Here is a 27,128-nt window from a genome sequence, read left to right on the forward strand (position 1 = left end):
AGGTCGCCGTATCCCTTTCCAGCTGACAAAGCTTGGTGCATTATGGCCAGGGTCCAACAAGCAGTTTCGGATTTTGACGATCTGACGCATCAGTGGGACAAAATTTGGCGCGAAACACCTCAGGAGGATATCCAACAACTCTATCAATCAATGCCGAGTCGAATAACTCCTTGCATAAGGACCAGAGGCGGACCAACACGTTATTCACTTGGTCAGTTTTTGGATCTCTTTCTCCTGAATAAGTCATCCAGTTTTTCCGAAACAGTTATCAATTGTTTGTCTGTCCGTGTACATCAGATCCACCGTTCCACTTGGATAATTCCTTCGTTGAGCGCCGTTTCTTTGTTTTTATTTCATTTTTTCGGTTGAGTGTGCATATTTCAGTAGCTTTTACATGGTGCGAGGTTTAATTTGAGGCTTTTCTCGTTTGTTCTTCGATTTCAAGAAACATTCCAAAACTGAATGCGGCATTTCTTTCTTGTTTTTCTTTGCTAGCGTGACTTTGAATTTCATTGTTATCTAAGTGCGGACATTAACTTTGGAACACTGGTGCTATCAACTGCCTTTACAGAAGTCTAGAATTTTCTTGGTTTCAGTGAGAGAGTTTTAGATAATAACCGCTGTGCTAGTCGCTGATGGTTTCACTTATTGCCTATTGCTTCTTGTTATACGACTCATTATGCAAAAAGAGTCAACTAAACAATTTGTTCACTTGTTTTCTTGTACTAATGTTATATAAGTGTCCTGTTCTCCATCATCTCAGCTTCATTGTACAGATTTTATTGAATTAACTGGAGTTTGAATGTGGGTTATTGTTGCCGTGCCGTAGAATATATACAGGGTGTTACAAAAAGGTACGGCCAAACTTTCAGGAAACATTCCTCACACACAAATAAAGAAAAGATGTTATCTGTACATGTGCCCGGAAACGATTAATTTCCATGTTAGAGCTCATTTTAGTTTCGTCAGCATGTACTGTACTTCCTCGATTCATCGCCAGTTGGCCCAATTGAAGGAAGGTAATGTTGACTTCGGTGCTTGTGTTGACATGCGACTCATTGCTCTACAGTACTAGCATCAAGCACATCAGTACGTAGCATCAACAGGTTAGTGTTAATCACGAACGTGGTTTTGCAGTCAGTGCAATGTTTACAAATGCGGAGTTGGCAGATGCCCATTTGATGTATGGATTAGCACGGGGCAATAGCCGTGGCGCGGTACGTTTGTATCGAGACAGATTTCCAGAACGAAGGTGTCCCGACAGGAAGACGTTCGAAGCAATTGATCGGCGTCTTAGGGAGCACGGAACATTCCAGCCTATGATTCGAGACTGGGGAAGACCTACAACGACGAGGACACCTGCAATAGACGAGGCAATTCTTCGTACAGTTGACGATAACCCTAATTTCAGCGTCAGAGAAGTTGCTGCTGTACAAGGTAACGTTGACCACGTCACTGTATGGAGAGTGCTACGGGAGAACCAGTTGTTTCCGCACCATGTACAGCGTGTGCAGGCACTATCAGCATCTGATTGGCCTCCACGGGTACACTTCTGCGAATGGTTCATCCAACAATGTGTCAATCGTCATTTCAGTGCAAATGTTCTCTTTACGGATGAGGCTTCATTCCAACGTGGTCAAATTGTAAATTTTCACAATCAACATCTGTGGGCTGACGAGAATCCGCACGCAATTGTGCAATCACGTCATCAACACAGATTTTCTGTGAACGTTTGGGCAGGCATTGTTGGTGATGTCTTGACTGGGCCCCATGTTCTTCCACCTACGCTCAATGGAGCACGTTATCATGATTTCATACGGGATACTCTACGTGTGCTGCTAGAACATGTGCCTTTACAAGTACGACACAACATGTGGTTCATGCACGATGGAGCTCCCGCACATTTCAGTCGAAGTGTTCGTATGCTTCTCAGCAACAGATTCGGTGACCGATGGATTGGTAGAGGCGGACCAATTCCATGGCCTTCACGCTCTCCTGACCTCAACCCTCTTGACTTTCATTTATGGGGGCATTTGAAAGCTCTTATCTACGCCACCCCGGTACCAAATGTAGAGACTGTTCGTGCTCGTATTGTGGACGGCTGTGATACAATACGCCATTCTCCAGGGCTGCATCAGCGCATCAGGGATTCCATGCGACGGAGGGTGGATGCATGTATCCTCCATAACGGAGGACATTTTGAACATTTCCTGTAACAAAGTGTTTGGAGTCACGCTGGTACGTTCTGTTGCTGTGTGTTTCCATTCCTGAAGAGAAGTAATAAAATGAGCTCTAACATGGAAAGTAAGCGTTTCCGGACACATGTCCACATAACATATTTTCTTTCTTTGTGTGTGAGGAATGTTTCCTGAAAAATTGGCCGTACCTTTTTGTAACACCCTGTATATACTTTGTAATTGTTCCATAACTCATAACACTTCTCAGAAATTTTTCTTCGTTCGTGTCAAAATGCTTCTGTTCAAAATCAGTACTGCCTGGGGCTGATGTTCTATTTCATTCTCACATAATATTGTCAAAATGACACAACGAAATTAGAAGTCAATGAAATTTGTAATAAGACTCTTCGTCAAAGTTGGAAGTGAAATGAAAAATCGCAAATGAAAATAATATTCATTATACCACGATATAAGAATTTACTGTCAGGAGAAATTCAATTTGTTACGGAAGAAACTAGTAGATATTCATTCCATCCATAGTACATGGTAAACAGCGACTGTGATTTGTAATTTTTCATGGATACCGTGAAGCAGTGCATTCTAAGTATCCTAAAACATAACGATATTTTCCTTTCATAAACATTTCTGTAACTTTTGTCTTAGTTTTTGTTGTTTTCGCCAGCATCGCGAGCTAGCGTCTACATACACATGGTCCAGAGAATAAATTTTCTGTAACACCTTTCTTTGAAACCTACAACACTACCTTGGGGAACGCCAGCAATCACTTCAGTTTCACTCAATAACTTTCCGTCAATTACTGCGAACTGTGACCTCTCTGGCAGTAAATCACGAATCTAGTCACATAACTGAGACGATATTCCGTAAGTGCGCAATTTCACTACAAGTAGTATGTCTGGTACAGTGTCAAAAGCCTTCCGGAAAAACAGAAATACGGACTCAGTTTGAAATCCCTTGCAATAGGACACAATACTTTGTGTGAGTAAAGAGCTAGTTGTGTTTCACAAGAATTATATTTTCTAAATCCGTGTTGACTGTGTGTCAACAGACGATTTTCATCGAGGTAATTCATAATGTTCGAACACAACATGCATCCAAAAATCCTGCTGCACACCGACGTTAGTGATAGGGGCCTGAATTTAGTGGATTACTTCTACTAGCTTCTTGAATATTGGTGTGACCTGTGCAACTTTCCTGTCTTTAGGTACGGCTCTTTCGTCGAGCGAACGGTTGTATGTCATTGCTAAGTATCGAGCTATTGTATCAGCATACTCTGAAAGAAAACCTACACTTTGTGATCAAAAGTATCCGGACACCCCTAAAAAAATACGTTTTTCATATTAGGTGCATTGCGCTGCCACCTGCTGCCAGGTACTCCATGTCCTCAGTAGTCAATAGACATCGTGAGAGGGCAGAATGGGGCGCTCCACGGAACTCACAGACTTCGAACGTGGTCAGGTGATTGGCGGTCACTTGTGTCATATGTCTGTGCGCGAGATTTCCACACTCCTAAACATCTCTAGGCCCACTGTTTCCAATGTGATATGAAGTGAAAACGTGAAGGGACACGTACAGCGCAAAAGTGTACAGGTCGACCGCGTCAATTGACTGACAAAGACCGCTGACAGGTGAAGAGGGTCGTGATGTGTGATAGGCAGACATCTATTCAGACCATCGCACAGGAATTCCAAACTGCATCAGGATTCACTGCAAGTACTATGACAGTTAGGCGGGAGGTCAGTAAACTAGGATTTCATGGTCGAGCGGCTGTTCATAAACCACACATCGCGACGGTAAATGCCAAACGACCCCTCGCGTAAACATTGGATGATTGAACAGTGGAAAAACGTTGTGTGGAGTGACAAATCACGGTACATAATATGGCGATCCGATGGCAGGATGTGGGTATGGCGAATGCCCGGTGAACGTCATCTGCCAGTGCGTATAGTGCCAACAGTAAAATTCAGAGGCGGAGGTGTTATGTTGTGGTCGTGTTTTTCATGGAGGGGGCTTGCGTCCCTCGTTGTTTTGAGTGGCACTATCACAGCACAGGCCTACATTGATGTTTTAAACACCTTCTTGCTTCCCACTGTTGAAGAGCAGTTCGAAGATAGCGATTGCATCTTTCAACACGATCGAGCACCTGTTCATAATGCACGGCCTGTGGCGGAGTGGTAATGGACTGGGCTGCACAGAATCCTGACCTCAATCCTGTAGAACACCTTTGTGATGCTTTGGAACGCCGACTTCGTGCCAGGCGTCACCGACCTTCATGGATACAAATGGTTCAAATGGCTCAGAGCACTATGGGACTTAACATCTGAGGTCATCAGTCCCCTAGAACTTAGAACTACTTAAACCTAACTAACCTAAGGACATCACACACATCCATGCCCGAGGCAGGATTCGAACCTGCGACCGTAGCGGTCGCGCGGTTCCAGACTGTAGCGCCTAGAACCGCTCGGCCACTCCGGCCGGCTTCATGGATACGTCTCCTCAGTGCAACACTCCTTCAATAATGGGCTGCCATTCCCCAAGAAACCTTCCAGCACCTGATTGAACGTACGCCTGCGAGAGTGTAAGCTGTCATCAAGGCTAAGGGTGGGCCAACACCATACTGAATTCCAGCTTTACCGATGGAGGGCGCCACGAAATTGTACGTCATTTTCAGCCAGGTGTCCGGATACTTTTGAGCACATAGTGTAATTCGTATATAGTCAAGCCGGAAGACTTGCTTTTGTTAAGTGATTTAAGTTGGTTCACTACTGCGAAGCTATCTATTTCTACGTTACTCACGTTTGCAACTGTTCTTGTTTCGGGTTCTGGAATAATTATTTTGCCTTCTTTGCTGAAGGAATTCCGGAGGGCTGTGTTTAGTAATTGTGTTTTGGCAGAGAAGGCACTGATAGTGTCTTGCCGCTAGCATACATTACATACCACCAGAATCTTTTTGGATTTTCTGCCAGATTTCGAGACAAAGTTTCACTCTGGAAACTATTATAGGCATTTTGCATTGAAGTCCGCGCAAAATTTCGAGCTTCTGTAAAAGATCGCCAATATTGTGGACTTTGCGTTCGTTTAAATTTGGCATGTTTTTTTAATTGTTTCTGCAACAGTGTTCTGACCCGTTTTGTGTACCAAGGAGGATCGGCTCCGTCGTTTATTAATTTATTTGGTAAAAATCTCTCGATTGCTGTCGATACTACACTCCTGGAAATTGAAATAAGAACACCGTGAATTCATTGTCCCAGGAAGGGGAAACTTTATTGACACATTCCTGGGGTCAGATACATCACATGATCACACTGACAGAACCACAGGCACATAGACACAGGCAACAGAGCATGCACAATGTCGGCACTTGTACAGTGTATATCCACCTTTCGCAGCAATGCAGGCTGCTATTCTCCCATATAGGCGATCGTAGAGATGCTGGATGTAGTCCTGTGGAACGGCTTGCCATGCCATTTCCACCTGGCGCCTCAGTTGGACCAGCGTTCGTGCTGGACGTGCAGACCGCGTGAGATGACGCTTCATCCAGTCCCAAACATGCTAAATGGGGAACAGATCTGGAGATTTTGCTGGCCAGGGTAGTTGACTTACACCTTCTAGAGCACGTTGGGCGGCACGGGATACATGCGGACGTGCATTGTCCTGTTGGAACAGCAAGTTCCCTAGCCGGTCTAGGAATGGTAGAACGATGGGTTCGATGACGGTTTGGATGTACCGTGCACTATTCAGTGTCCCCTCGACGATCACCAGTGGTGTACGGCCAGTGTAGGAGATCGCTCCCCACACCATGATGCCGGGTGTTGGCCCTGTGTGACTCGGTCGTATGCAGTCCTGATTGTGGCGCTCACCTGCACGGTGCCAAACACGCATACGACCATCATTGGCACCAAGGCAGAAGCGACTCTCATCGCTGAAGACGACACGTCTCCATTCGTCCCTCCATTCACGCCTGTCGCGACACCACTGGAGGCGGGCTGCGCGATGTTGGGGCGTGAGCGGAAGACGGCCTAACGGTGTGCGGGACCGTAGCCCAGCTTCATGGAGACGGTTGCGAATGGTCCTCGCCGATACCCCAGGAGCAACAGTGTCCCTAATTTGCTGGGAAGTGGCGGTGCGGTCCCCTACGGCACTGCGTAGGATCCTACGGTCTTGGCGTGCATCCGTGCGCCGCTGCGGTCCGGTCCCAGGTCGACGGGCACGTGCACCTTCCGCCGACCACTGGCGACAACATCGATGTACTGTGGAGACCTCACGCCCCACGTGTTGAGCAATTCGGCAGTACGTCCACCCGGCCTCCCGCATGCCCACTATACGCCCTCGCTCAAAGTCCGTCAACTGCACATACGGTTCACGTCCACGCTGTCGCAGCATGCTACCAGTGTTAAAGACTGCGATGGAGCTCCGTATGCCACGGCAAACTGGCTGACACTGACGGCGGCGGTGCACAAATGCTGCGCAGCTAGCGCCATTCGACGGCCAACACCGCGGTTCCTGGTGTGTCCGCTGTGCCGTGCGTGTGATCATTGCTTGTACAGCCCTCTCGCAGTGTCCGGAGCAAGTATGGTGGGTCTGACACACCGGTGTCAATGTGTTCTTTTTTCCATTTCCAGGAGTGTATTTCTCTAACTTCAAGCCCATCTGGTCTACACTTAGGATAGTGGAGATTGTCTCTCAGGAGGGCGTCAAGTTAATTTTTATCTCCTTTTTTGAATAGGTATATTAGTAGTTTACTTTTGGAGGATTTGGGGGTTACAATATTCAATCTCGCTACTAAAACCCTGTGTTCATCAATCCCTGTATCCGTTTTGATGCTTGTTATTAGCTCATAATTATTTGTTGCTCAGGGGTCAAGTGTGTTTTCACAACCGTTTACTATGCGAGTGGGCTCATGAACTAACTGCTCGAAATAACTTCAGAGAATAAAAAAAATGGTTCAAATGGCTCTGAGCACTATGCGACTTAACTTCTGAGGTCATCAGTCGCCTAGAACTTAGAACCAATTAAACCTAACTAACCTAAGGACATCACATACATCCATGCCCGAGGCAAGATTCGAACCTGCGACCGTAGCGGTCGCCCGGCTCCAGACTGTAGCGTCTAGAACCGCACGGCCACTCCGGCCGGCCATTTCAGAGAATATATTTAGCGCAATTTAGGATGACGTTCTATGCATACCTTCCGATTTAAACAAGTATTTTTGCCAACATTTCGAGTGTAAATTGAAGTCACCAACAACTATTATTGTATGAGTCGTGTACGTGTTTGAAATTAAACTCAAGTTTTGTTTGAACCTTTCAGCAACTTTATCATCTGAATTGGGAGGTCGGTAAAAGGATCCGATCATTATTTTATTCTTGTTGCCAAGAATGGCTTCTGTTCATACAAACTCACAGGAACTATCTCCTTCAATTTCGTGACAAGATAAACTACTTCTAACAGCAAAAAATACGCCACCGCCAACTGTGTTTGCCTATTCTTTCGGAACACCGTTACGTTCTTCGCAATACTTTAGGCTGAATTTATCTTCACCTTTAGCCAGATTTCAGTGCCTATAACGATTTGAGCATCAGTGCTTTCTATTAGCGCTTGGAGCTCTGGTACTTTCCAAACATAGCTACGACAATTTGCTAATGTAATACCGATGGTTTCTGTATATTCGTTCTTCCTATGATCGACCTGTCATGCTGGAAAGCCCTTCAACTTTCGTGCCTAAGCACGTAACATTCGGGATGTAGCAAAACGATACTCGGAGGTTTTAAATGATTGCAGTGTGTGTCGTGAAGACGAGAGCCCTGTCCGGAAAAGTCGTCCACCGGTGCCGAAGTTCCTGAGGCTTGGCCGCCCTTTCGGTGGCGAACGTGAGCCGCTCAGCTGACGCTTCTGACACCACTGCCCCTGGTGCTTTCTACAGTACTGTTGAGACAGACACGGGAGCGTTAGACGGAGTCTGACGTCCTGAGTACTGTCAGTTCCATTTAGTGAAACTTTGTTTGGGATCCTCTGGTGTTCAGACACAAGATTTATGCTGGAGGAGGAGAAAGACATTAGTGCTTAACGTCCCGTCGACAACGAGGTGATTTGAGACTGAGCACAAGCTCGTATTAGGGAAGGATGGGGAAGGAAATTAGCCGTGCCCTTTCAAAGGTACCATCCCGGCATTTGCCTGAAGCGATTTAGGGATAACACGGATGTGCATTTGAACCGTCGTCCTTCCGAATGACAGTCCAGCGTGCTAGTTCGCCACTGTGCCACCTCGTTCGGTGATTGCTGCTGGAAGCGTTCGTCAGTGTCAGGCATTGACCTATAACTTCGTCACATTTTAAGGTTGCTGGATGATGTTTTCTGCCATTTTTCTCTGTCTTTTTTCCTCCATACATCCTCTAAATCCTTCGAAGTCTGTCAGGGTCGCTGTATTACATGCTGATTATCACTTACCTTTGATGAAGTGTTAATAAGGACATCGACGGGAAAACGGACTACAGTTATAAGGAGCCAATAATCAGTTTTAGTAATAAAGTATTGTAATCCTGTGTCAATATATTATACTTTATTCAAAAGTTATATTGGAGCATCAGCTGGTACAACAATAAAAAAGCTAATTTCAGATAAGATGGTCTGTTTATGCTATGTCTTGTTCTACATTCAATGACTCACTTTTAGCTTCAAGTTATGACATAATAAAAATTGTTTTCGTGACATTGTATGTCAAAATGCATGTCTTTTTATTGGTGTCTTTTATTTAGTCGAGGAAAAAGATCACATAACTGGAATGACAAAATATTTAACGCCGCTTTTAAGTTTCTCTTTTGCTTTAGGTCATGCACATATCCTTGCACATATGTGAGAGCGTACCGTATAAATTGGTAGAGGCATCTTTCCTGTATGTGAGAGAGAAGTGTTGTTAATATGGCACGCGATCTTGACAAACAAACTGTGAAGGGTAGGATTCAACTACCAGTCCCAATACCTGTTTCAGTTTTCCCTAAACATGCAACATGGCTACGGTAATTGTGCTTCCCTGTCATATGCCAACTGGAATAGTGAGCTCCGACTCTAATGACGTCGATATCGACAGACCTTGCTACTTTCTTCCTTATTTCCTTCTTATCGAATCTGTGCTTAAGCTCCACCTGCTGTGACTTCTTTCTCAGTATGGTGTTAAACACTAATCGTTCTCCCTTCCCAGAAGTCTTCCTTCCCATATTTTCTAGCGTAGATGGAAAGTAAATTTTCCCGCACTGAGCCTCATACAACACACACACATTGCTGACGATCCACTGCAAACAGAGCACATGCGATGAGCCTTTTTCCACTGGCTTTCTGTATTGCCTGTCATACCTTCTCTGCTTAATTACATCAAAAAAATCTTGAATCTCACAGTAGGGTCTGTCCTGCATTGCACAAGTTGTATACAAATTAGAAACTTATGTTTATCAGAGAAATATGTCTTTATATTGTGGGCCTATGAATGAAAGTTAGTCTGTCGAAATCAATCATCTGAAAAGTTGTAATGTTCAATAATAGTTCGTGTAAATTTGTATCAATGTGCCACGGTGTGGTGATCTATAGCTTTTTGACTTACAAAGGTAGTAATAATTACTAAATTGAATAATATATCAATTTTATGTATATAAATTGAACTGTATAAATATATCCGAATCTTTAATAAACAGTTTAACGTTGCAAGGAGTGATATAAAAAATTGAGATCAATTGGAATTGAATCCAGATCGGCAGCTAGTTTGCGTGGGCCTTAGACCTCTCACCCACATCTCCATCATGACAGCAGCGCTTTAAAAATCCCTCATACTGTATGTTTGCACGATATACTACACACAGTTCCAAAGACTACTGACCCTGTGCTGAGAGCAAATTAGCACTCGTAGTACTGGAAGAGATGACGTCACATGTGCAGTAGAAAAAAGACAGACGCGTCCCTTCTATGGGTTAATCGTAATGTGCTGTTCATCATTTCAGCCCTCGACACTGGTACTAGTTACTGCAGAGAGAGTGCTACCAAACATGATTTCATTCGGTTTATTTGCGCACCAGCATGATTTGGAAGAGAAATAACGTAATTTTAATGCAATATTTACAGTGTGCTGTAGCAAATTAGCACATGATAACTGGCCACCACTGGTAATGTTTGAAATATAAAACAACAATAACAGGTGACAAGACGGCAATGAAACCAAAATACGTTTTGTGATACCCAATTTTTAGCAATGAATAATAAGATAATAACAATGAAATGTTGGAGAAAGGTATAATAAAGAAAATTTTAGATCTAATATGGACAACAGAAACCTAGGTATTAGAAGACCGTAAGACAAGAACATAAGACATATAAAAAGATAAAGGAAACGATAAGAAGTAGACGTTTAATATTCATCGTACAGAATGGGTGACAAGAGGCAAACGAAACAAAATTTTACGTGTCTCTTGGAAAAGAATTTAACAATCAGGATCTGCGACGTTAAGAATGACCTAGAGAAAAGAAGCATGGAACACCGAAGAAAAGTATCAGCACGAAGAAATATTGCGCAATAAAATTGTTAAAACTACATGGGCTGCAGAGTAGGAACTGTAAGACAACATGAATGAGGTAATTTGAGGGAAAAAGCTAAATACAGAGAAAAATTTCAAGATCACTGGAGACAAAGAAAACAACAAATGAAAATTAACTTAGCACATGTCCTTGTAATGGCTATAATGGAAAAAACAACACCAGATGCGCTTTAATGCATATTATTTTGATGAAATACTATAGCATAAATAACCTACCCTAAATTTAAAGAGCAGATATGTATATCACCCTACCGTAACAGTTTCTCTGAGACGACATTACAAATGTGATGGCCGATGTAGAATACAATATAAATATAGGCAATTAATGATATAAAAAATTAAGCCCACCTAAACCTATGTAGGCGTAATGAAAATAGTGTGTCCATCACAGTTACTTATTTCAATGTCCACGTAACCTACCACTATGTGATGAATGGCTTGCTTTGCCTCTAAAGACCTGTTTCTGCAGTGAAAATCTGACGTAAATCAATGCAACAAGTAGCAGAGTAGAATCATTTATGATTCTCTAAAATGAGTTAAACGCTCTCGCTAAAATGAGGAATGAAACCAATAGACATGGAATAACCTGAAGTGATATCAGAGAAGACCCTTCAGACCTGCATTGTAATGATTCTGTAGCGACAACAGAAGCGAGTTTCTAGAGTTCTCTGTGACAGGTTGAACGGCAACCAGACTGATTTATTATTGTTGTCTAGACGATGTTGAAGCCCTTCCGCGGGCAGGAAGATACCCAGACGCGTCCGCTATAGAAGACGTGTGGGACCAGTTCGGATGTCAACACTATCCCATTGTTAACATCCAGGATATCAAGGACCAGTTACAAAAGTTGTACGCCAGCTCTCCTCAGAAGAGAATACAAAGGCTTTGTGACACCTTTCCCAACTGAATCAATTCGTGCATCCAGGCCAAACGGCTGCATAGTCATAGTGATAACTGGGCTCAAACTAGCATGTTCTTTGTAAATTGCAGTCGATATTGCAATCACTGAAATAGTGATACATATCCTCTCAATCCGTGAAGTTTCATCTCGTTTCCTACTCCCTTTCTAGCTGCTTCACTCTTTTGTAGGCAGTGTGACAGCTTCACCAATGGATGTCCACTAAATCCATTGGGAATGGATTGGTGGTATTGTAAGCAGGCTGTTTAGGTTTTTATGTTGGTAACGTCACGTAGCGCTCTGTATGAAAATCACTGACTGTGCTGTGTGCAGCTGGTTTGCATTGTTGGAATATTTGCTATTGTAGTGTTGGGCAGCTGGATGTGAACAGCACGTAGCGTTCCCCAGTTGGAGGTGGGCCGCCAGCAGTGGTGGATATGGGGAGAGAGATGGCGGAATTTTGAGAGCGGACGATCTGGACGTGTGTCCGTCAGAAAAAGGAAATTTGTAAGACTGGATGTCATGAACTGAGATATATATATATATATATATATATATATATATGCTAACTATGCCTATCAGTAGTTAGTGCCTTTAGTAGTAAGAATCTCTTATTTAGCTGGCAGTATTGGCGCACGCTGTATTGCAGTAGTTTGAGCAACGAAGATTTTTGCGAGGTAAGTGATTCATGAAAGGTGTAGGTTATTGTTAGCCAGGGCCATTCTTTTGTAGGGATTATTGAAAGCCAGATTGCGTTGCGCAAAAAAAAAAAAAAAAAAAGAATCTTTGTGTATCAGTTTACTGTTGATCAGAATAAGTAAAGAGCGAAATGACTGAGTGCGTACAGTATTGCTCAGCTGTTTGAAAGCCAAATAACGTAGATGTTACTAGCACAGTCATTCTTAATTTTTCTAAGGGTATGTTTCAGTATTAAACCTATGCATTGGAAGAGCCTCCTCTAGAAGCATAAGTGGACCCATCGCTGACAAGTGAAGGTTATGTGAGACCTGCAGGCGCGCACAGGCAAGCTAATGCTGAAGGCGGCAGCTCGCGAAAAGCAACAAATCCGGGTTCACGTTACACTCTGGCACAGATTTCCAGTTGTCGCAGTATAACCCTCACTTATAGTTCTAACATTATACAGCGTCGTACGAAACTGTTAAGATATGTGGCCTGGCGTAAGTTGTCCTGTACGTTTGTATATGGTTACGTCTGCAAGTCCTCAACGTCAGGTAAAGCGTGACACGGAAGATCCGACAGTAGGATGGCGACTAGCATACATACCGATGAGGATATTAGGACGCAGCTCGCAAGGCATTTCCACCAGGCAACAAATGTGGTACTTAACAGCGATGCAACTCATCTGTGACGTGATTGCTGGCGGGTCAGGTTGACTCCCGCAGCTTGGATCTCAAGCGAAAGCACTGTAGCTGGTGAAGAGCGTGATGGCATGTGATCACTGCCGTCACGTGTCTGAACTGAACCAAAGTATCGGGCTGAGGAGGGTCAGTGGGGTTGGGAGCAGGCTCGTAGAGTGGTGCAGATCTGGCGCCGGCCGTGAGGTGCGTGGACGCGCCCTCAGATGAGGCCACCGGCCAGCGTGCAGTGGAGGCGCTGCGTGGCGATGTCCACGTCGCGCAGGGCCTCCCTGGCGTGCTCGGCGATCTTGCCCTCTGGCAGCACCTCCGGCTCGTAGCGCAGCAGGTCCAGCGCCTCCACCAGCAGCTCGCGGGACTCCTGGAACGTACACACTCCAGTTACAAAAAAAATGGTTCAAATGGCTCTGAGCACTATGGGACTCAACTGCTGAGGTCATTAGTCCCCTAGAACCTAGAACTAGTTAAACCTAACTAACCTAAGGACATCACAAACATCCATGCCCGAGGCAGGATTCGAACCTGCGACCGTAGCGGTCTTGCGGTTCCAGACTGCAGCGCCTTTAACCGCACGGCCGCTTCGGCCGGCACTCCAGTTACAGCGGGTAATCCTGCAGGTATGTGCCGTTGTTGAATGACAGGAATTGCAGAAACGCTTCGACAAAATTTCACCTAGTGAGTGGCAGCTCAAAAGGACGCAACCAGAGACATCAACGAATCGTTAATTTGTTAGTGTAGCGAAGTGCAGGCTAGTGGCCTTGCAGCACTGGTAACACCCGTTCCTGTCAGTTCACCAAAGTTAAGGGCTGTCGGACTTGGCTAGCACTTGGGTGGGTGACCGTCCAGGTCTGCCGAGCGATGTTGGCTAATGGGATGCACTCAGCCCTTGTAATACCAATTGAAGAGCCACTTGACTGAGAAGTAACGGCTCCGGTCGCAGAAACTAACAACGGCCGTGGATGTGCCGACCACATGCCCCTCCATATCGGCATCCAATGACGCCTATGGGCTGAGGATGACACGACGGTCGGTCGGTGCTGTTGACCTTCAAGGCCTGATTGGGCGCAGTTCAGCTGAGCGAAGTGTCGGAGGGGCGAGGTGGGAGCTCGGGAGGAAGAAGACGAGGGTAAAAATTGTAGGAGGAGACCAGGGATTGCCTACAGAAATAATGCCCAAGTGGATTACGTTGCTAGATTTACGCAGAGGTGAAGTGACTTGCGCAGGCTAGGCTAGCGTGCAGGACAACATATGGTCAGCTTTCGGACTGATGACCACAACAACAACAGCATCTTGCAGCGTTCCATCTGCAACCAGTTAACAGCTTCCAGAAACGGATCGATTACTGGTTCCCAGCAGGACGTAGAAAACACCGAAACAAGCGAAATACTTCGCATTACTGTACCAATATTTTCTTCCTGTTTTACGTGGTTAAGAACATCGTTTTGAATTCTGATTGATTTTTGTTTCTAAACAATTAATTCATACTTCCTTTAACAAATATGGGCTCACATTTAATAAAGAATTTTTTATACACATAAAACTCAATGAAAAGTTATTACACTATGCTTCAGTACACCGCCTTTGTATAATACGCGATTTCAAGACTTCTCACAACAGCGTGCGATACACTAGAAGCTGTGTACGTTTTATAGGCTCACGAACTCGTCGAAGAAACTGTGGAACTGACTGCATAGTTCAGCGACCTGGCTACGTAAGAAGACACCGCTTTGAGACCGCCTGTTGTACCGACAAGACAGGATTGATGCTAATTTGTTTGAAACTACCGAGATAATTAGAGTCGGACGGAAATCACAGTAACAAGAATTGAAAGTAAGGTGAATGGCGAAAACTTGCTTTAGTAATATTGAATCCTGCTCGATTAAAAATGTTATTGGGTCTAGCGTGGAACTTTTTATTTACTCGATACGTACGATCCGCTAATACACCCACACAAGCACTCCGTCTTCAGGCCACAAGTGGCCCATCGGGACCATCCGACCGCCGTATCATTCTCAGCTGAGGATGCGGATAGGAGGGGCGTGTGGTCAGCACACCACTCTCCCACGATCCACTAACAGTAATTTTTAATAGTTACTTAGTGTTAACATCGTTGTTAGGGCTCAAGTTTGCCTCTCACACACCACAGAAGCCCGCTTAATTTGGTTTGTCCACTTAGCTCTGAAAAATAACCTAGTGATCCGAAAATCGTGTGTTCCTGAAATACCATGATAACATGACATCTCGTGCGCTGGACAGACTATAAGAATTGATGAATAAAAGTGTGTGACACCCAAATAAAAGTTTTTGTGAACGTTCGCAGATAATATTTGTTGTTTTTACAGTCCAGAATTATACTCCAGTGACACCCAGGATTGCACCACAGCACTAGGCGATCAGTCAGCAATGCACAGCTGCTGCCTTTACTTTTATAAAGACCACGTCATTGCTAGCGTAGACCTTGATAGTGCTGCTGATGCAATAATACAAATACACTGGTGTCCATAATTAAAGCAACAAACGGAAGCAAGGTTGTGTTTATTTTGCCACAAAACAGTATAAACAGGTGACAGTAAAGTAGGAACAATGTAGAGAATACAAAACGTAAACAATTGCTATATGCGTAACTGTAGACAAAAATGTTCTTCGTTTTTTCCAACTTAACGGATTTGCTCACAAATTCCGACAACTGGTTAATGTGCTTAGTATGAGTTGTGTCCTCCTTTGGTAGCAATACAGGACTGACAACGACGGGCCATGCTGTGAATGATAGCATCAATGTCATGTTGAGGCAATAAAGACCATTCTTCCTGGAAAGCTGCTCACAAGTCTTGGAGAGTGGTTGGTGAATGCTGACGTGATGAAGCCCGTGTCTCTCGTGCATGCCAGACGTGCTGTATGGGATGCAAATCGGGAGAGCGAGCAGGACACGCCATGCGTGTAAATTCTTCACTTTCCAACAAAACATCAATCACCTGTGCTCTACGAAGTCGAGCGTTATCGTCCATTAATACGAGGTCTGCGTCCACGCCACTTTGCAACAACCCCACATTAGGTTCCAGGATCTCGTCACTATATAGCTGACAGCAGTTAAACCTTGCCGATTCAACCATGCAATTTCACGAAGAGGTCTTCGAGCGGACAACATAATCCCTCCTCACACCATTAGAGTGATCTCGGTCTCTTTCCATGATGTTTGGGTTCCGAAATAGTGTTCCACGTTCCCTCCAGATGCGAATGAGTCGAGAATCACTCTCCAGACCAAATCGGGACTCTTCTGTGAATAGAAGATTGGCCAGCTCTTCGACTGTCTAGATGGCATGTTGACGACTCCAATCTGGACGTTCCCTTCTGTAAAGACGGATCAGAGGTACACATACAGCAGGTCTCTAACAATAAAGGCCACTCTGCCAAAATCTTCTGTACACCGTTTGTCTCGATACAGCACGTCCAGTGGATGCTGCGAGGTCAGGTGCCAGGTGCCATGTATAACTAGGTGGTACTGTCGTGCCCTTACATCCAAATAGTGGCCCTCTCTTCCTGCTATCGCACATGGTCGGCCTTGCCCTGGTCTTTGGGGTACTGTTTGGGTCTCTATAAATTGTGCAACATCCAAGAAACAAAAGAACGATGCATATTAAGTCATAGAGCCTCATCAGTTTCCGACTGTCCTGCTTCCGTTCTTCTTTTGGTCCTCCACCACAGAGAGTCTGTTAGACGTCTTCTTCGTGCCATAATGTACCGTCGGTGACTATACACAGCGATTGTGGATATGGGACTACCCGGAAAACACTACCCCGATTAGCAGGTGCCCTGACGTCATCGTTGACGTGGTTGCCCGTTGACATGCCATTTTCCGTGCATAAAACGATTGTACGATTATACGCTGAATTAGATACAAGACGGGGAAACAGCGGTTGTTTCTTTAATTTTGGACACCGGTATAATCTTCCTCGAGTGGAACATACTGCGTTCTGTCAGTCACAGATCCGTAATCAAACGCATGGACTGGACGTTAAGCCATTAGATGCATAAGAGTCATGCGTACTGATCGTTACTTTCATAAATATACTAACCACCGACCCACATAAAAACGAAGTGTTATTAACAGGTTGGTGGACAGGGCTAGCAAAATTTGTGAACCATTTTATTTACAAGACGAGATTAACCACCTGTGGTCGACCTTTAAGGAGAATGGCTATCCTAATAAGGAGATACATCGTGCTCCTCGCGCTATGGATAGGAGCAGGTTCAACGAGAACAACAGCCGTCCAACCGGAAAGTTTTTCATCCGTTTATTAATTAGATTACAGACCGCATTAAAAAGTATTGGGCAAGTATGGGGATCAAATTGTTTTCAGACCCACAAAGAAGATAAAAGAATATTTTACAACGGAAAAAAATAAACAGCATCCACTGGCTGCACCGGATGTATGTAAAATTCCCTGTAGTTTTGGACTAGTACATGTATGCACCACGAAAAGGAGTGTTAATGCCCGTTTAGTTGAACTTAAGAGTAACTGCCGTCTGGGACATTTGCCGTAGAAGATCATGTTTCCCTGAGAAGGTAATAGTGAGATAATATTCAGCAAGACAAACTTCATGTCGAAAACATACCACAATCATCGGCAGAGAGGTTATTGAGATTTATAAACACCGTAAAAATGTCAACAGGAAAGAGAAAAGTGTCAAATTAGATAAAATATGAAGGTAGATTTTGCACCGACAGAATGACGATCGATTACTTTCGGTCGAGAATTTCGGCATTATCAGAGATAGTCTCGTAGCCGGCGTCGCGTAGTGCACTACGGTACCCTCTACACCGCCTACGCATTCAGCACTCAATCGAGTTCTGATTGCAGTTCGCAGCTCTCCCACAGCCGGAGAGGAAACGTCAGGGGAAAGTTTTACGTATCGATCACGACCTGTCAGCCAGCAAGTTTCAAGTGAAATTAAATGAGGAACTGTGCGCAGTGGACGTTGGGAGTCGAGTACTACGCAAAAAGCCATTAGTCACAGCCGCGCTTAAAGCTGCGCAACCTCAGTGCGCCAAACGAGAACAGAAACTGGACGGCAGCTCTCTGCTGCTTCGTATGAGATGCGCAAGGCATAGAGTGCACAGACGTCCCTGTGAGGCACGTAGCTCGCAGCGTGTGTAGGGCTTGTTCGGGCCGGAGGTGGTTCCTTGGTGCTTCTCAGCTATTTTCTGTACCATGACTTTGGACCAGTCAGTCAGGTTACTGTGAGTGAACGCGAACCAGGACATTCAATTCAGCATACTCGGTGATCAAGTGCTGTCCTTTCTCCCACATGTTCATGGTCAGTTTGTTTTGGACGCTATCTTTTTCAAAGATGACTACAGTCATACTCACAGGAGTTCACATTTACGTTCCTGGGATGACAAACACTCAGGCAGCCTGTCGAAAGTCAACTGGTCCGCTAAATTATCCGATGACGAAAAGGTGAAACACGAAGAGAAAGAGAGGAGGAAACGGAATGAAACTTCACGGGTTGAGAGAATACCAGTATGCCATGTCATTTCACTGATCACAAAATAGTTCAAAATTTATGAAGAAATTGGCAGTATGAGCCCAACTATGAGTCTGAGGCTGACCCACAAGTCGCTGTATACTTTCGACCAGCCAGGAAGCTGGCCCACAACAGTTGTTGCGACTGGTCGTTGACGTCCTGGATACTAGCACTGGGTCGAGGGGACAGATTTTTGGATATTGATGGGCACGGCAGCACCTCTGCACCACACAGGCAATTCATCAAGGAATGTGCCAAGTACAGACGAGCACTGTACTATTGAAAAATGGCAGCACGATACTGTCGCATGAGAGATTACACATAACGACGGAAGATGTGCGGGAAGTGCCGTAGCGCCGTCAGAGTTCTTTCAGTCACTACCAGGTGTATTTAGAAGCCATACCCGATGGCTACCCACACCGTGACAACAGGAGTAACACCGTTGTGCCTCTCCAAAACATTGGGAGAATGGGAGCTCTCCCCTGGTCGCTGCTGTACTCGGAGACAATGAACACCTTGGCTAATGCAGACGCGCGAACCACCGTTGAGCACAACACGACGCCGTTCATCAGCAGTCCATGCTTCCCGATCACCGCACCCTTCCAAACTCAGCAGTTTGTGCTGTAGTGCACCCAGCAGCCTACGCACGGAACGGCAGATTTCCTAGTCTGGCGGCTGCCAGCCTCCGAACAACGGTGAGGGGTGATACAGAAGTTGCAGGCAGTCCTTCTTTTGTTCTCAAATGAGAGGCGCAGATATGAAGAGGTTGCGATTTGCCTGGTGTACAGCACGGCGACACTCCCCATCTGGTGGTCACATGTTCTCGACCGCGACCTTGAGGACGGGTATGCCTGCCCTCGGGCTGCCATGCAGACCAACATAGCGCTACTGTCACATCCGAATTCTCCACAAATCTCGGTATTGCAAGGTTCGACTTTCCTGCCAAATGGTGACCTGCTATGACGCCCTTTCAACCCTGCTAGCTGCTGAGACGATGTCACACACGAGTACGCAGCGTTTCTCGTCCTTCTCAGTGATCACTGAACTCTGACGCTGTTCACGCTCTATATGTATGCTACCAGGTCTGGTAATAACTCTAAAGACGAGCAACACTAACGCACCCTGCTTGCAGTGATTACGTAGGCTTTCCCAGCGTAATAAGTCATGAGAGTCTCTTCTGGGTTGCTGCCGGATCCTAAAATCAACTTGACTCGATATTTCGGCGATCCAACTAGTTGCCATCTTCAGGAAAATGCTGCTTCTGCTGATGAGTCCCGCTGAGAACTGACGCCAGGTTGCAAATCGAAGTCCTATATAGGCCACCGTTCAGTACACGGCGCATGCGCCGCCCATCACGGTTTCTGCCTTCCAAAACAGGGAGGTGGCGCCGCCCTTAGTGAAACATTGCTGGCAACGATATATCGCAATCAAGGCCGCACCGAAGAACGTTCAGTTTTGATGCGAGATAGTACAGGATTCCACGTGTTACTAAGAGGAAACCCATTGTCTCTGTTGATTAAGTTATCAGCCAACCTAACCTCTTTATAGACACTCTTCCAAATACCGCAAATGTTGGCAACTACAACAGTTTCCTCAAATTTCATTTTGTGTCCCTCATTTAGGCAGTGTTCTGCTACCGCCGATTTTTCCGGGTGTTGTAGCCTCGTATGACGGCGATGTTCCACACACCTGTCATGCACTGTGCGAATAGAACGGCCAACGTATGCTTTCGCACATTGACACAGAATTTTGTACACCCCGGGTTTATTTGGGGCTTAGGAGACCTAAATGAGGGACACAAAATGGAATTTGAGGAAACTGTTGTGGTTGCCAACATTTCCGGTTTTTGGAAGAGTGTCTATAAAGAGCCGATTGAACTTAGGTTGGCTGATAATTTAATCAACAGAGACAATGGATTTCCTCTTAGCAAAACGTGGAATCCTGTATTATCTCGCATCAAAACTGAACGTTCTTCGGTGCGGCCTTGAGTGCGATATATCGTTGCCAGCAGTGTTTCACTTAGGTCGGCGCCACCTCCCTGTTTTGGCAGGCAGAAACCGTGATGGGCGGCGCATGCGCCGTGTACTGAATGGTGGCCTATATAGGACGTCGATTTGCAACCTGGCGTCAGTTCTCAGCAGAACTCATCAGCAGAAGCAGCATTTCCTGAAGATGGCGACCAGTTGGATCGCCGAAATATCGAGTCAAGTTGATTTTAGGATCCAGCAGCAAACCCGAAGAGACTTTCACCCTGGTTGCAGTTCTGTCTGAGACACAGAATTGCAACACTAATGACTGACATAGCTATAATGCAGTGACGCAAGTACCAACTTAAATTGACATCTGATCATCTCTTCTGGGTGCTTTACTACTTCTTGTTAACCAGTGTAGTTCGAACGACGGGTGAGATAAAGCAATCAGCGCTCTTGCTGGATGTAATCTTTAATAAGTGCCTTTAGCTGGAGATGGCACACCAGAACGAACTTACTCCGTCTCTGAACTGTTAACATTATAAAAGAAGAGAAGGTGTTGCACAGAATGATTGTATTGTCTCTTCTGGGGGACTATTAGGTGTACAACTTTGCTTCCACCGTTACCGACAGGTGGTGACAACGGTAAGTAGCGGTCGAAAGAAACAGATAACAGACCTCAGGCAGTTTGCTTGGACCTCACTCAACATAACCTCATTCAAACATTAGTCGATTTGTACCTGTATCATAAAGTTGTTCTTGATTGAAAATGTCAGTTTACGAGCCTAATCCTCGTCATTTGCGGGAGGTGTTGCTGTTTTGTTTCAATATGAAAGAAATACCGGCTGAGTCTCATAGAATGCTCTCAGATACGTGTGGTGAGGACGCTATTAGTGAAAGAACGTGTCGTGAGTGGTTTCAACGCTTCAATAACGCTGATTTTAACGTCGTAGACCGGCATAGTGGTGGAAGAGAGAATTTTTTAGAAGATACAGAATTGGAGACATTGATGAGTGAAGACTGGCGCCAAAGTCAAGAAGAATTGGCACGATTATTGGGAGTGACACAGCAATCCATTTCAAAACGTGCCATGGCTATGGGCATGATTCAGAAAGGAGGAACTTGGGTCCCGTGTGAGCTGAAACCAAGAGACGTTGAACGGTGTTTGTGTGTTTGTGAACAGTTTCTTCAGAGGCAAAAACGGAAGGGATTTCTGCATCGCATTGTGAACGGGGACGAAAAATGGATTCGTTACGATAACCCTAAACGCAAAAAATCGTGGGGATATCCCGGCCATGCTTCCACGTCGACGGCCAAATCGAATGTTCACGGCTCCAAGATCACTCTCTGCATTTGGCGGGACCAGCTCGGCGTCGTGTAATGTGAGGTGTTAAAACCAAGTGAAACAATCACAGGTGCTCGTTATCGAACGCAATTAATGCGTTTGTGCATTAAACGGCAAACGGCCATAATACAACGAGAGGCACGACAAAGTGATTTTGCAGCACGATAACGCTCGACCCCACGTACGTTCTGACGTACTTGGAAAGGTTAAAATGGGAAGTCCTACCACACCCGCCGTATTCTCCAGACATTTCTCCCTCTGACTATCACCTGCTTAGATCAATGGCTCATGGCCTGGCTACCAACACTTCCGATTTCACGAATAAGTCGCTAATTAGATCGATTCGTGGATCACTTCAAAAGATGAACAGGTTTTTCGACCGGAGATTCATACACTGCCCAAAATGTGGGAGAAAGTAGTGGTCAGCGATGAAAAATACTTTGAATGATACATGTGTAACTAATTTGTTTCATTAAAGCCTCAAATGTTGTGGAAAAAACGGCGGAAACAAAGTTGTACACCTTGTGACTTTTTGTGCGATGTGTTCATCGCCAACAGACGTCACATTTTTTAAACATACACTTAAAGTTACTGGAAACGGTAGACTTATCCGTAACATTTCTCATAATGCTATATCGATGCGCAGTTTAGCTGTGTCCCTGTGGCGCAGTTTGTGAGTATGCCCCCTTGCTTTCTGTTGTGGTGGGAAACTTCATCCGTGTAAGAAGTACGCTACCGAGGCCACAGCGCTTTAGTTTCTCGAACCAAGTGGGAAGTGGAGGTGACGGAGCAGCGACCGTGCCCGTGGCGCCGCGGTGGCTGGGGCGGCCGCGTCACGGGGAAACACGGGCAGCCAGCCAGCCGCTCGGCGCGGCACGCCCCGCCACAGCACAGCAGGGGCGGCCTCTCTTGACGCGGCCCGCCGATCGATAAATAATTAATCCAGCGCGGCGGCCCAGCCTGCCGTCTGCTATCCCGAACCGCACAAACGGCAATACTTTACTAAAGCTGCGCCGCCATCCACAGGTAGCCCGCGAAACACTTTGTTGCAGTTGTCTAATTGAATATGCTTTTGCCATTTCACCGTTATTTAACACTGAGGTGACAGAAGTCCTGGGATATCTCCTAAAATCGAGTCGGACCTCATTTTGCAGGGCACAGTGCAGCAACTCGGTATGAAGTGGACTCAACAAGTAGTTAGAAGCCTCCTGCAAATACACTCCTGGAAATGGAAAAAAGAACACATTGACACCGGTGTGTCAGACCCACCATACTTGCTCCGGACACTGCGAGAGGGCTGTACAAGCAATGATCACACGCACGGCACAGCGGACACACCAGGAACCGCGGTGTTGGCCGTCGAATGGCGCTAGCTGCGCAGCATTTGTGCACCGCCGCCGTCAGTGTCAGCCAGTTTGCCGTGGCATACGGAGCTCCATCGCAGTCTTTAACACTGGTAGCATGCCGCGACAGCGTGGACGTGAACCGTATGTGCAGTTGACGGACTTTGAGCGAGGGCGTATAGTGGGCATGCGGGAGGCCGGGTGGACGTACCGCCGAACTGCTCAACACGTGGGGCGTGAGGTCTCCACAGTACATCGATGTTGTCGCCAGTGGTCGGCGGAAGGTGCACGTGCCCGTCGACCTGGGACCGGACCGCAGCGACGCACGGATGCACGCCAAGACCGTAGGATCCTACGCAGTGCCGTAGGGGACCGCACCGTCACTTCCCAGCAAATTAGGGACACTGTTGCTCCTGGGGTATCGGCGAGGACCATTCGCAACCGTCTCCATGAAGCTGGGCTACGGTCCCGCACACCGTTAGGCCGTCTTCCGCTCACGCCCCAACATCGTGCAGCCCGCCTCCAGTGGTGTCGCGACAGGCGTGAATGGAGGGACGAATGGAGACGAGTCATCTACAGCGATGAGAGTCGCTTCTGCCTTGGTGCCAATGATGGTCGTATGCGTGTTTGGCGCCGTGCAGGTGAGCGCCACAATCAGGACTGCATACGACAGAGGCACACAGGGCCAACACCCGGCATCATGGTGTGGGGAGCGATCTCCTACACTGGCCGTACACCACTGGTGATCGTCGAGGGGACACTGAATAGTGCACGGTACATCCAAACCGTCATCGTACCCATCGTTCTACCATTCCTAGATCGGCAAGGGAACTTGCTGTTCCAACAGGACAATGCACGTCCGCATGTATCCCGTGCCACCCAACGTGCTCTAGAAGGTGTAAGTCAACTACCCTGGCCAGCAAGATCTCCGGATCTGTCCCCCATTGAGCATGTTTGGGACTGGATGAAGCGTCGTCTCACGCGGTCTGCACGTCCAGCACGAACGCTGGTCCAACTGAGGCGCCAGGTGGAAATGGCATGGCAAGCCGTTCCACAGGACTACATCCAGCATCTCTACGATCGTCTCCATGGGAGAATAGCAGCCTGCATTGCTGCGAAAGGTGGACATACACTGTACTAGTGCCGACATTGTGCAGGCTCTGTTGCCTGTGTCTATGTGCCTGTGGTTCTGTCAGTGTGATCATGTGATGTATCTGACCCCAGGAATGTGTCAATAAAGTTTCCCCTTCCTGGGACAATGAATTCACGGTGTTCTTATTTCAATTTCCAGGAGTGTATATTGAGTCATGCTGCCTCTATATCCGTCGATAATTACCAAAGCGTTGCCGGTGCAGGATTTTGTGCACGAAGTGACCTCTCGACTATGTCCCGTAATTGTTCGATGAGATCAAGTCGGGCGACCTGGGTGGCCAAATCATTCGCTCGAATTATGCCAAATGTTCTTCAAACTGTGGCCCCATGAAATCCATGAATGACTAGAGATGGTTTCCAGTTAGCAGAACGTAACCATCTCCAGTCAACAACCGGTTACTTGGACCACAGGACCCAAACATTCCATGTAAACACAGAAAACAGCACTGCAGCCTGCGTCCATGGCTTCGTGCAGTCTGCACCACACTTGGACCCTGTCATCAGCTCTTATCGTCTGAATGAAATCGAGACTCATCCGATTAGATTACCGTTTTCCAGTAGCCTAAGATCCAACCGGTATGGTCAAGAGCACAGGAGCAGTACAGCAGGCGATGTTGTGCTGTTAGCAAATGCACTCGGGTCGGTCGTCTGCTGCCATAGCTCATTAAAGCCACATTTCGCCCCACTGCCCTAGCGGATATGTTCGTCGTACATGCCACATTGATTTCTGCGGTTATTTCACGCAGTGTTATTTGCCTGTTAGCACTGACAACTGTACGCAAACGATGCTGCTCTCCGTCGTTCAATCAACGCCGTCGGCCACTGCGTTGTCTGTGATGAGAGGTAATGGCGGAAATATGGTATCCTCGGCACACACTCCACACTGTGGATCTCGGAGTATTGAATTTCCTAACGATTTCCGAAATGGAATGTTCCATGAGTCTAGCTCTAACTAGCATTCCGGGTTCAAAGTCTGTTAATTCCCGTTGCGCGGCCATATTCACGTCGGGAATGTTTTCGCTGAATCACCTGAGTACAAATCACAGCTCCGACAATGAACTGCCCTTTTATACCTTGTTTACACGATACTTATCGCTATCCTATGACCTTTCAGCTCAGTGTATTTCCCTGTGGCTAGCGGGCCACGGTGGCCGAACGGTTCTAGGCGCTTCAGTCTGGACCACGCGACCGCTACGGTCGCAGGTTCGAATCCTGCCTCGGACATGGACGTGTGTGATGTCCTTAGGTTAGTTAGGTTTAAGTAGTTCTAAGTTCTAGGCGACTGATGACCTCAGATCTTAAGTCCCATAGTGCTCAGAGCCATTTGAACCATTTGAACCCTGTGGCTACACTGTCGCAATTTCGGCTTTGGAGTCATTGCCAAGTAAATCATTTTAAAATGGCTACAAAGTCGAAACTGCGAAATTATATCTAAAGGGAAACCAAATAACGGCAAAATTCTACGTGATCAGGAGTCCTAATAATAAGAAACTGATAGAGTTTGTAACATGCAACTGGAAGAATTCCCAACACTCAGAAATACGTTTATTGCCTCCCCGTAAATAGTTACGGGTTGAAACCGATCATCATACTCACGTAGCGTCATGCTGACTTTTTGGATATTGATAAATATTATGCCAAAGAACAATTTGAGAATACAGCTTCAAAACTTTTCTTTAATCTTCTATTTCTATCCAGACATGTATGTGTCTTATTAGTAGATTTCTCTTATTTACAGCAAAAATATTATACCGCAATCTCAAGTACACATAAATATGGGTCGAACGACAATATTTCATTGGAAACTTCAACACTATAAAGTGTTATTTCCACATCAGCATCTTTGTATTCATAACCGTCTCGTGTTAGGTGTACTTTCCTTCAGTTAGTTGGTTGTGTGTTCCATATGTTCGCTATAAGCGCTCTGATATGTCAATTGAAGAAAAGACTACAGGAAAAATTATATACAGGGTGTACCATTTATATACAAGTATTGTAGTACGGGCAGCCACAGTTGTTGAAATCGACGGTAAACTGGACTTGAATAAAACTGTGAACAGCTGTTGAGTGATGACTTATTCACGACCGGTTTCGCTGTGCTACAGCAGCATTTTCAGGTGGTCAGTAGTGTCACTCAGACTATAGGGCGTAGACGTTCACAGAACCCAATTCCGTAAAGAGGGGAAGTGGCCAACACATAATAACGGGCAGAGTATCGGGGCGAATAGAGCAGGGTATGAGAGTAAAGCAGTGGAGGCGGTCAACTGACAACCAACTACGGGTGCCTCATCCCCTGTAGTATTCGCCCCGAAGCTCTGCCGGTTATTATGTGTTGGCCGCGTCCCCTCTTTAGCGGACTAGGTTCTGTTATACGAAAGTTGGAGCGTCTCCGTCTGCTAATCTATATGACACTACTGACCACCTGAAAACGCTGCTTTAACCCAGAGAAACCGGTCGTGAATAAATCATAACTTTTCAGCTGCTCGCAGTTCTATTCAAGTTTAGTTTACCATGTACCATTATTCTTGACCACCCTAAATAATTTTATCTCCAAAAGTAAAATAAAAAATACACTAAATAAAAGTTGTTCAGCGCCTAGCGAGGCATGCAGGTATAATAATCAGGATGATGGCCTTTCTTGTGATTTTGTTCCTTACGAATATATGAACAGCAGTACTTTTTTTAGGATTCCGTACCCCGTACCTCACTCGGTAAAAACGTATCCCTTATAGGATCACTTTGTT

At 45.9% G+C, this 27,128-nt stretch overlaps 1 protein-coding gene across 1 annotated transcript in view; it reads right to left on the bottom strand.

The window, feature by feature from the left end:
- Nucleotides 1-12,469: 12,469 nt before the first annotated feature.
- The window catches only part of LOC124595136 (SET domain-containing protein SmydA-8), a 280,059-nt gene continuing 265,400 nt past the window's right edge, over nt 12,470-27,128 (bottom strand). Inside the window, exon 9 of the mRNA XM_047133735.1 lies at nt 12,470-13,409. Within this exon, the coding sequence (XP_046989691.1) occupies nt 13,251-13,409 (159 nt within the window). The 3' untranslated portion in view covers nt 12,470-13,250. The remainder of the gene's footprint in view (nt 13,410-27,128) is intronic.

This window comes from Schistocerca americana, chromosome 2 (assembly GCF_021461395.2).
Source record: "Schistocerca americana isolate TAMUIC-IGC-003095 chromosome 2, iqSchAmer2.1, whole genome shotgun sequence".
Classification (NCBI taxonomy): domain Eukaryota; kingdom Metazoa; phylum Arthropoda; class Insecta; order Orthoptera; family Acrididae; genus Schistocerca; species Schistocerca americana.